This window comes from Euprymna scolopes, chromosome 13, assembly GCF_053919585.1.
Source record: "Euprymna scolopes isolate OS-2025 chromosome 13, ASM5391958v1, whole genome shotgun sequence".
NCBI lineage: Eukaryota > Metazoa > Mollusca > Cephalopoda > Sepiida > Sepiolidae > Euprymna > Euprymna scolopes.
The window spans coordinates 46,041,428-46,054,000 of record NC_136494.1 but is presented as its reverse complement, the minus strand read 5'-3'; the positions used below and the strand labels follow the sequence as shown (position 1 = coordinate 46,054,000).

At 36.0% G+C, this 12,573-nt stretch overlaps 1 protein-coding gene and 1 pseudogene across 6 annotated transcripts in view; both read right to left on the bottom strand.

Annotated features, from left to right (window-relative positions):
* Positions 1-12,573, bottom strand: part of LOC145292005 (prominin-1-like) — a gene marked incomplete at its 5' end in the record, with an annotated part of 563,543 nt that overhangs the window by 429,104 nt on the left and 121,866 nt on the right. For all 6 annotated transcript variants that reach the window (XM_080137986.1, XM_080137989.1, XM_080137988.1 and 3 more), the window contains 1 exon segment: positions 2,577-2,659. In XM_080137986.1, the coding sequence (XP_079994112.1) occupies positions 2,577-2,659 (83 nt within the window).
* LOC145292481 (U2 spliceosomal RNA) lies at positions 8,631-8,746 on the bottom strand (annotated as a pseudogene).

Here is a 12,573-nt window from a genome sequence, read left to right as displayed (position 1 = left end):
GATGCTCAGTTAAAAAATAAAAACGGTAGGAAAAGACATGAAATGTAATTAAAAATCAAAATAACATTAATTCAAATTTTTAACAATTTGTCAGCTTTAGCAAAAACTTTTTCTTTTTTTATATTTAAATAGAATTTAAATGCTTGATATTTTTCCAAGCATCATGTTTTCTGTTAGAGGGACGTCACTTTTTTAAATAACATTTATTTTTGTCTGTTTGTCATAATTCTTGTAAAGTTTCACAATGGGTATCAAACACCCTCTTAAAAAAAACTCACTTAATTCTATGTCTAATCCTAGGTACGAGTGGCAAGCCTCCTCCTAAAACCTTTAGCCTTAACAATAACGCTAAGTATAAGTGGCAGAGCTCCCCACTAAACAAACTTCCTCTGTGAGCTCATATAAACGTAAAAAAAAAAGCATAAAAAACGTATAAAAGAAAAGTGCACATTAATCTCCCATAAAAAATAAATTGGTCAACTGTCCTAAAACGCTAGGATCGTCTTGAAATGGTGAATTATTTTACATTTATGTGAAACCAACCCCAACTCTAAATTCTAAAATTGTTTTTGTTTTGTTTCTATTAAGTCTTCAGGATGTTCACACGTAATTTTCCTTAGCCCTATCATTAACACAAAGTCAGAGTGGCAACCTCCCTACCTTCTCATAATTGCACAAAGATGCTCTTAAAACCACGCATAATCACCTTTTAGAAAACAAACAAACAAAAAAAGGATTTATCTATCATAGGAAAAAAGGAGGGGGGTAACTGCCCTAAAACGCTCGAATGATTCAAAATGAGAAATCATTTTACATTAAATTCTAAAATAATTTTTATCTTTTATTAAAGTTTTTCAAGTTGTTCACATGCAATTGTCTATAAAGGTAGAATCACATATTTTGGAGAGGTGGTCAGATGGGGAGGGGTAGCAGAAGGTATTAATCTACAATAATACCAAAGAAATATTGCAATATATTCATTTTTAACCAATCCTAGATTTCGATTTCAGTTTTTGACACATAAAATGCATTACAACTAAACTTTGAGTTCTCTAACTTCTTTTCTTTTAATGAATGCATGGCATTTTTAAGCAATCGCAGCATATTTATGTGCATTTACTGCAGATTATTTGGAAACAATTCATTTCTGGAGATTTTCAATAGCATATTCAGATTCCTTGCACAAAAATACACTTATATGGCAAATTACATTGCTTAGTCTTGTGTTTTAACAAAAATATATCATTTTTACTTAAAAACTAGTGCAAAAATGTGACAAAATGCATATGGTTTTAAAGAGGGAAAAATATTCAAACACGCATGGCATAAAAATAGTTATAACTTCCTTGATTTTAATTGGATTTTAAAAATTTCAAAAGATTCTTTCTTAGCTTATCAAGCTCTTTCTATATATATATATATATATATATATATATCAATATTGAAATATTTTAAGCTATTTAAATTTTTTCATGCGTATTGCTACTTATCTAATATTCTTATTTACATGGAAAAGGGGACAGCCCTTTTCCATGTAACACAAGTAGTCACTGATGGGCAGAAGTTTGAAGCTCAAAGTATCAATGCTGGCATGTCTCAAGGATCCATGTTGGGCCCAACTATCTTATCCCATCAATGATCTCTTAAAGCACATCCTAAGTTCATTCGTCGACATGCAGAAGGTCAATAACCACCAAGATCTCTCCGAGTCTCCTTTGAACATGTGGTGTAATGGCATAAAAGTTGGCTGGTTAATTTTAATGCTTCCAAAACGAAGCTTCTATCTTTTCACCATAAATACTCTGATCCCCACTTGGCCCCAATTGATATGAATGGCTCTCATCTCCAAGAAGTTCCTTACTTTTTCAAGCTTCTGGGTCCAATCTATACTCTTGACCTTAAATGGAAGACTTGCATCAAATCTGTAGCAATAATCCACTACCTGTATAAAAGCCAAATGCATCCTAAAATGGAATATTGCTGCCACATCTGGACAAGAGCTGTTCAGTCACCTATCCTGCCTTGACTTCAAAACCGGCTTTGAAACTTCTGTGATGTCATTTTGTCCTCCCTGCAACCTCTTTTTTCCCCACAAAAGAGACATTGCAAGCCTGTCTCTACTCTATTGTTATTTTCATGGCAAATGCTAGTCTGAGCTTCAAGCTATGCACCCCCACTTGCCAAGCTAAAAAAACAACACTTATCTAGCTGCAACCACTATCAACAATTTCCCCCAATGCCTAAATCTAAATGCAAATTCAATGAACAAAGCTTCTTTCCTAGAACTGCCCGCTTGTGGAACTATTCCACTGACTTACTTTCACGCTGAGTACAATATAATCGTCTTCAAGTCTAATGTAAACAAGTTCTTGTTGAGCCATCCTCTTAATCAAATTTAACCCAGTTTCCCTCACTAACAGGCACTATGCTGTTATCTTGGTGACCCCTATACACTTATTAACCCTTATCCTAGAATAGCTTTTGAGCCTTGATAAGTGGTGTAAAAAAAAAAAAAAAAAAGAAAAAAAAAAGAAAAAAAAAAAGAAAAAAAAAAAAGAGAAAAGGTGAACACTTACGGTATAGATGTGTAGGTCTCATTAGAATTGTACAAATCCAATGCTTTATTCAATTCGGCATCAATTTTATCGAAAGGTAATTCCTGAAGAGAGAAAACAAAAACGTATTCATATGTAACACATACATGGAAAGAGAAAAATTTTGAAAACAAGTTTATGATTCTGTTATTTTTAATAAATCAATATTAAGCAGTTGGAGTTAAGGAGTCTAAGCAAATTCATTAAGTCAGAGCCAATCCATTTAAAATTTCAAGAGTTGGGCTTAAAATGTTTATACTAAAAGCTATAGTCCTGTTTTCACCATATGTCAATTTTTCTTTAATTGAATTTGTAAGATTTTGTTGATTAATGATGAAAATAAAGTTTAACTTAGAGATTAGAAAAAACATACTCATCCACTTTAAAATTAAAATGTTATAACTAATATATTGTTGGTCGGTCAGAAGTTTAGCATCTGTAAGGTGATGGACTAGAGCTTGGTTAATTATGGACTCAAATATTTTGGCGAAAAGTGGGAGGAGGCTAATGGGGCAATAATTTACTGGGTCAGTCCTTTCACCAGAATTCTTGAAAACTGGTACCACAGAAGCTGCTTTCCAGCAGGCAGGAAAGCAAGACTCATTAAGGCATTTGTTGTAAAGTTTGGAGAGAACTGGAGCTACTTTGGCGGAGCACTTTTTTAATAGCACAGCAGGGATGAGATCAGGTTCACATGCTTTTGAAGTGTCAAGATATTTTATGATAGCATGCACTTGAGAAGAGGTGATTTTCAGATCGTCTAGTGTGGCGTCTGTCCGCAAAGGAAAGTCTGGGAGGGGGTGGTTAGCAGGGTCCAGTGTGGAATTGGAGGCAAACCGACTGGCAAGCATGTTAGCCTTTTCGGTTGCTGAGCAAACAACCTCATGATTGTTGGATAGTGGGAGAATTATTGAATGCCCATTATTTACTACACTGTTGTAGATTTTCCAGAAGTCACGAGTTCCTAATTTCTGTGCTTCAATGTGTTTTTTGCTGGTTTCAGTAAATTCTCTCTTAGCTATCGCTATTTCTTTCTTACAGTTACTTCTGGCTTCTATTTACTTCTGTCTGTTTGAATCTGCAGTACGCATGCTGCCTTTGTGCAATGGCAGCTGCACAAGTAAACCATTGGGGAGAGTAGGGCTTACTATAAAATTTCCGCGTGGGAACATGTGCTTCAATTGCTGTTTTGAACCATTCAGTGATCTCATTTGCGCACTGTTCAGCAGGAAGTGAAAAGATATTTCGCCATGGGGCGTCTCTGAGGAGATCTGTGATTGCTTCCCATTCAGCCATTTTATAATATCTCGTTGTTTTGAGCAATAGCTCTTCCGTTTTGGCCCTAGAGTTTAGGGAGATTTCAACCATTATCGCCGCATGATCAGCATTCCCAAGTGGGTTGTGAGCATTCGTAACACAATCATCAGGAACTGTGGTCAGAAACAGATCTAGAAGTGATGCGTGTTGTTCTTGCTGGTCTGGGAAACGGGTTGGAAACATAACCATCTATGATAGGGAATGTGATATAGAGGAGCTACCAGCTGCGCCTGTGTAATTAGAAAATCCAAGCCAGTTTATGTGGTGGACATGTGCGCTAGTGTCGAGGGAAAGTGTTGTATCTATGCTGTCAGAGACTTTGTTTATTAGGGTACAGTCCTGGCTCGAGGGAGAGTGGTAGTGAAAATAAAAGTAACTAATGCTATGTTGCATGTTAAGTCATGTCTGTCAGAATCCTTACAGCAGAGTGGGAGATATCTGGGCATGTTAAAGTAGTTAGAGAGAATGGAGGAGTGTAGGTTAGTCTCTCTTAGTGCTAAGATATCCGGGGTGTTTGTTAGGAGAAATGCTTTGGCTTTCATTTCTCAATGACAATCGTAAAATAAAATTTATAAATACTACTGCACTATCATACCTAATACTGAGGGCTCTATTTTAAAATATGTCATATATTACACATAATTTAATTAAATTTACTTATTCTTTCCTCTTTACAGAAAATGTTATATTTATTGTTTTAACACATTTTAACAAAATTTCATCACTTCATTGAGAAATATCTGATCTACTTGCATTACCCTATTTTAAAAACCATTATTTGTTTGCGGAAGAGAATACTAACTTTTAGTCAAAACATTTCTGATTATTTGTTAACTTGCATAAAAAAAATAGAGAAAACGAAAAAAAAAAATTAATATTTTACATTCATGCTTTCTTTATTTCATTTTTAATTATATTTTATAACACTTTTGTTGTTACATATTTTTTATAGCCACAAACAATGCCGCAAAAATATATTATTTCTATTACTAGTATTATTTTTCATATTAGTACTAACAGTATTATTTTTATTTGGGTTAATGTTGATGATACTACATCTGATATTTGCTGTCATTATAAATATTCAACAAATATGAAGCACACAACAAAAAGTCCGTTTTCAGTTGTTTACAATCACTGACGGCCACGTTAAAGTTTCATATATTTATTTTTATGCCATAGTCTGGTTCAGTAACCAGACAATTTTTACATCATCCCCAGGTTTACGACTGACACCGCTGCCATCTACAATTTCTATGACTTATTTTTGTAATATTATTAGCTTTATTGTTATTACTAGCATTATTTTTTTAAAGATTAATAAATGTAATGATTATTTTATTATAATGCATAGTTATATTTAATTGGAACGCACCACCATGCTATGAAACGGCAATACCCATCTTAAAAATGCAATGACCACGACAAATGAAAGTGTTTTCCACTGTATGATGGTGACATACATTTGAAGACAACCAATACCAGTGCATGTCACGAAATCCAGTTTCAGTAGTTTATAATCACTGGCGGCCATGTTAAAGTTTTGTATATTTACTTACATGACAACCAGACAATTTTCACGTCATACCTAGGTTTACGACTGATACCGCTGCCATATATGATTTCTATGACTTATTTTCATGTCATTATTTCTTTATTATTAGTACTAGTATTATTATTTTTTTTTCATTATTACAATTATTAATCATATTATTAAGAGCATTATTATGTACTAGCAGGACCTGTGGAAATTCCACAGCAGCATTTTTCCTATGCAATATATTGTTGCTGGGCATGCTGTGAGCGTTCTATTCAGCATGAATGAAGGCAAAATCATAATCTAGTTTTTTTTATCAAAACTGTACTGCCCCCTTATTAAAATAATAACTTTGATATATTTCATGGGCTGATTATTTCATTACAAACACACAGATCAATTAACTCATTTTATCATTTTTCATAATTATTGAATATGTTACTATGTTCGACAATAATTTTGCATAATTTCAACCCACATTATCGCCTCTCCCTTTACTAAAATAGTAAATTTGATATATTGTATCGGCTGATTATTTTATAAAAAACACAACTATTAATTAACTCACATTTCATCATTTTTATTTTTAATAATTCTTGGATATAGTACTAATTTTGACAATAATTTTCATCATTTAAACTCACCATATCGCACACCTTACTAAAATAATAACTTTGATATATTTTATAGGCTGATTATTTCATTACAAACACATACATCAATCAACTCACATTTCATCATTTTTCGTAATTCTTGGATATGTTACTAATTTTGACAATATTTTTTTATAATTTAAACCAACGTTGTCGCCCAACCTTACTAAAATAATAACTTTGATACATTTGCTGGGCTAATTATTTCATTACACACACACTAATCAATTAACCTCCATTTCATCATTTTTCATAATTCTTGGGTATGTTACTAATTTCGACAATCATTTTTCATAATTTATACCCACATTATCGCCCTCTCTTAATAAAATAATAATTTGAAATATTGTCTGGGCTTATTATTTTATTACAAACACACTAATGCATGAAATCACATTTTCGCCCTTCCCTCTTTACTAAATAATAACTTTGATATATTGTCTAGGCTGATTATTTCCTTACAAACACACCAATCAATTAACTAATATTTCATCATTTTTTCGTAATTCTTGGATATGTTACTAATTTCGACAATAATTTTTCATAATTTAAGCCCACCTTATCTTCTTCCCCTTTACTTATATAATAACTTTGTTATATTGTCTAGGCTGATTATTTTATTATAAACACACCAATCAATTAAATCACATTTCGTCATTTTTCGTAATTATTGGATATCTTACTATTTTCGACAATATTTTTTTATAATTTAAACCACCCTCGTCACCCTCTCTTACTAAAAAAATACTTTGATATATTTTCTGGGCTGATTATTTCATAAAACCATAACTATCAATTAACTCACACTTCATCATTTTTCTTAATTCTTTGATATGTTACACATTTCGACAATTATTTTTAATATTTTTAACCCACATTATCAACCATCCACTACAAACATAATAACTTTGATCTGGGATGATTATTTCATTTCAAACACACCAAACAATTAACTCACATTTTGTCATTTTTCATAATTCTTGGATATGTTACTTATATCGACACTCATTTTTCATCATTTTAACCCACATCATCGCCCCACTTACTAAAATAATAACTTTGATATATTGTCTGGTCTGATTATTTCCTTGCAAACACAATGCATTAAATAACATATTATCATTTTTCATAATTCTTGGATATGTTCTAATTTTGACAATTATTTTTCATAATTTAAACCATCCTTATCGCCCTTTCTTACTTACATAATTACTTTGATATATTTCCTGGGCTGATTATTTTATTATAAACACACACTCGATTAACTCACATTTAATCTTTGTTCATAATTCTGGATATGTTACTAATTTCGACATTAATTTTTATAATTAAAAACCCACATTATGCCTCTCCCTCCTACTTATATAATATATTTGATATATTGTCTGGGCTTATTATATCATTACAAACACATCAATCAAGTAACTCACATTTCATCATTTTTCATAATTCTTGGATATGTTACTAATTTCGACAATAATTTTCATAACTTTAACCCACTATAAATAAATAATAACTTCGATATATTGCCTGGGCTGATTATTTTATTACAAACAAATAAATAAATTCTGGGTATTCTCATAGTATATATGTTTCACCTATCTTATCCAATCCCGGGTGACGCCGCATATTCTGCTAATATATATCGTTCACCTATCTCATTCGATCCCGGGCGAGGCTGGGTATTTTGCTACTATATGTTTTCCAACTATCTCATTCAATACTGGGTGACGCTTTCTGATAGTATATATTTTCACATCTCATTCTATCCCTGGACTGATTTCATGTCCGCCACACCACTGTTGAAAATATACATGAAATAATGTAATGTCTAAATAGTAAACTGTTTCAGCCATTTCCGGGACCGACTTTATATCCCCAACCCACTGCTAAAAATATACATGAAATAATGTAATGTTTAAATAGTAAACTGTTTCAACCATTTCCGAGACTCAGTTTATATCCCCAACCCACTGCTAAAAATATACATGAAATAATGTAATGTTTAAATCGTAAACTGTCTCAGCCATTTCCGGGACTGACTTTATATCCCCAACCCACTGCTAAAAATATACATGAAATAATGTAATGTTTAAATAGTAAACTGTTTCAACCATTTCCGGGACTCAGTTTATATCCCCAACCCACTGCTAAAAATATACATGAAATAATGTAATGTCTAAATAGTAAACTGTTTCAGCCATTTTCGGGACTGACTTTATATCCCCAACCCACTGTTAAAAATATACATGAAATAATGTAATGTTTAAATCGTAAACTGTCTCAGCCATTTCCGGGACTGACTTTATATCCCCAACCCACTGCTAAAAATATACATGAAATAATTCCAGAGCATTTTATAATTAATCAGGGGTAACACTTCCAGGGAATTTTGTAATTAAATCAGAAATAACTTTTTCCAGTTACTTTCTTAATATTAAAACTTTGTTACATTTAACATAGTACCTATTCCCAATGCCTCCCCACGGGACAGATTTAGACACCACGGTCGTTTTTTTAACGTGGAGAAAAAATTGTCTTAGTCGTAAAGGATTTCTCTTCCACTGAGAGAGAAGAAATTGAAATGTAGCACCCGAAGAACAGATACTACACTTTGATCTTAGCCAAAAGGCCAAGAAAGACAAATCATTTTTATTAGCTTTGCCTCAACAGCTACACCAATTTTTTTTTAATATTTCAAGGGTGACAAGATTCATTTGGAATATTCCACTTTCCTTTTTTTAGGGATGCACAGCATGATAACGGACGGAGCGATAAGCGTTATAATAAATACAATGATTATTATAATGCATACAATTGTGATTCAATCAGGGAGAGTTACTAGGTTTGTCATGGGGATGTTTCTGAAACTTGTGTCCTGATATGACAACCAGCTTCCTGGGGCAATAAATGATCAAATGATAGGCACATGTACGATAGAAACATCAAAGATGAACCACTAAGGTGATTAGGGTTGACTTGACATCGGCTATATCTGGTGGTGTTATTATGAGCAGCATTCCATCATTGTTGATTGCAGAGACTATTTACTGAAATTTAACACTGCATAGAGTAAGCGAACAAAGCATTTTTTAAATAAAAACTATAGCATTATTTATTCTTAACAATTAAAAGCATTTTTAATTCAGTGGACCCATGCCTGTTGTCACCTGTGACCAGAACAAAACTACCATGAGTGCCAATGCACATGACCTCTGTGCTCAGCGTCTCAGTTTCAACTGTTTAAACAATACAATTTAATTTTTCTCTCTTCATTGACAAAGAGACACAGAGAGAGAGAGAGAGAGAGAGAGAGAGAGAGAGAGACACACACACACACACACACGTTTAACGCACATTTTGGTTTTTCAAATTCAACTGCCAGCATGCAAGGTTGATCTTTAAGGTGCCTGGAGTCTCAAATGATTTTGACACCGTCAGGTTTTGTAAACAGCTATCAATCTTTGTGTGATGAGAGCGTCAACCATTAAAAACGTGCACTCACTGAGAGGTGTTTGGCATAAGGCCCAAAATATAGGGAGGTCAAGGCTACCCCGAAAGTGTGCCACACAATTACATTTAATTGGAACACACCGCCTCTGCCATGAAATGACAATGCTTACCTTAAAAGCACAAGGACTATCATGGCTGAGTGTCGACCACTGCAGAAGAGTAACATACATTTGGAGACAACTAATTTGCATAGTGCACACCTCTGCTCGACACTGGTCATGATCAAGATTTACAGAGAAACCCAGTGCAAACACAATTAGCCACCACAACTTCATTTAAGAGCAGTCAAATGGAAGCAGTAAACAATCATGGCCACCATTGACAAACATTGTATGCCAGGTAGTGTCTATGACAGTTGTTCAGACAACCAAGATCCATGAGTAAATACCTTACTACAACATAATTAACGCAATACAAATACACAGATTTTATTCAAACTGTGCTTATATGGAAAATGGACTACAATTTCTATAACTTATCCATATTTACACAGTATTGTTACTATTAGTTTTATTATGATGATTGATATTCTTATTACTATGAGTTTTTTATTCTTACTATTATTATTTTTATTATAATTAATTGGAACACTCCGTCCATGCCATGAAATGACTCTAAAGGTTACAATCAGGATTCGTTCTGGGGTTCGGGAAGGAGTGAGTCACTCGCTCGACAACAGCACGTTTCTGCCCTCTTCTTTTCCAATCGACCACACCTGGCCTCTCGCCACCAATGTCATACCACACAATCTGAACGTCAAGAACACAAAATACTTTTCAAGAGAAGATGTTCACGACTCTTTTCTTTCTGTTTTTGTTTCTAACCATAACCTAGCCTTAAACGGTCCTTTTTGTTTTTTTTCCCCCTTTTGCATATACCCCACATGCGCCCCTGATCTTCGAGATCAATAAGACACTTCATAATCCTTCATCCAAGCAGGCCTCCTCCTCTCACGTTGAGGCCTCTGGGGGACAACTTCTTGGGAGTCAACGTATTCAGATTCACTACAGACATTCTTGTCCAGTTGTAAAGAACCTCTATGTGGGCCTAAGTCGAATTGGGGTGCATCGTTAGCTTCTCTGTGGATCTCGACTTCCTCCTCTTCACTGCCATCAGTGCCGACCGGCAGGGTCACACGACGCAGGTCTAGGATATGCCGGGGAACGCCATTCACCATCACGTTGTTCTTCGACTGCGTTCCCATTACGCCCCCCCCCTCCTCCAGCGAGTGGTACATTTTGCATTGGGGGGCTTCACCCACACCTCCTCACCCACTTTAATGGTAGCTTCTTCACCCTCAATTCCTACCATTTTGTTGCACGGATGCCGCCACTTATATGTGAAGATGGCTCTGTGAAGCACAGTTGTCTCATCTTGTCTGGTTTTCGGTGAGATGTACCAAAACACCGCCTCCATGGGTGAAATGTTGCTTTTTTCCGCAGCAGCCTTGATAGTGCGATGATTCCTCTCCACTATCCCATTGCCACTCGGCTGATACGCTGCCCTAAAAAATTGCCTTACTCTCCACCTATCACACACCTCTTTAAAGGCTTCTGATCAGAAAGAAGGGCTATTGTCCATTAACAGTTCCTCAACCGGCCCTCTTTTCAAAAATATTTCTTCGATGACCCCTTCGATCGCCCATGCAGCTTCTGCCCTGATCTTTCTTCATGTGGCAAACTTCCCAGGTCCACAGTCAACCATCGACAGATACAGCTTATGGCAATAATGGGTCACATCAATGGCCAATCGCTTCCAGTCCTCCGCAATGTGTAACTCTCCTGCTTCATGTCTGGATGGTCTGGGGTCTATCGATTGGCACTCCTTACAGTGCTCCACTACCTTCCTGACCTCCTCCTCGGTGGTTTCCGGGTAAACCTCTCTTGCCAGGAATAACGTCCGTTCTCAACCAAAGTGGTGCATTTCATGTAACTCCTTAACTTCCTCCCCTGCACAGCATACTAAGGAAACCTCCTTTCCCTCTTGTAGCCAGGCCTTCTTTACCCGAGTCATCGAATCCGCCTTGTTCTTTTCCGATGGACCAGCACTACAGACACCCTCAACTGGAATTCCACTATCAAATCTGCAAGTGCTCCGAGCCTGCACTTGATTAGCATTTCTGCAGCACCTCTGGTCCTAATTCTCTTATCGCCAGTTACTGCCGACCTGATCCATGAAACTACCGTTGCCGAATCGGATTTGATTTCAATTGTTTTTAATCCCCACTTCAGGGCCAGATTAATTCCTTTCAGTTCGGCTACATTGATATGGGAATAATCGTTTTTCTTTCTTAGCCATGCCGCATCTTCCACAGTTACACCTCCCATCTCTAATATGACACCCAATGCCAGACTGCTGGCATCGCACCAAATCAGCTCCGCGTTTCCGCCACTGACGTACCATTCCCCCTTCACTGTGTCTTCTTTCATCACTCTCGCGATGATTTCTTGTAGCATGTTCGTGACTTCCTTCATCACATGGCCCTCCGAGCCATCAGTGCCCGTTTGTTGTTTAATAAAGCTGCACGCTATCCTGAGCCAGCCAGCGATTGGATAGTGTCCCACTAGTCTCCCGCAAACCGAGAAGAATTCTCGTTTTGTCAGGTCAGTTCCAACTTCGGGTATCGCATTCCCTCATTCCTTCCTTTGCCATCTTGGCATTGTTTCAATCCCAACAAAGTTTCTCCATCCAGGGACTGCCGGTTTTGCAATCAACCCATACCTCTCGACATGGCCTCTCACTTTCTCCGCTGTCACCTCTGCCTCCTCCATGAGAATGTCGTCAATGTACGAACTAGTGGCCTTGTCCACTGTACAGTCTTTACTCAGCACTGTCTTCATCACGGCAGTCATAATTTTGGGGGCTGAGCTCAGCCCGAAGCCTAACCTCGCCGGCAATACATCTTCCCCTTGAACCGGACCAATTGATGTTGCCAGAGTTTTTCATCTACATGGATCTG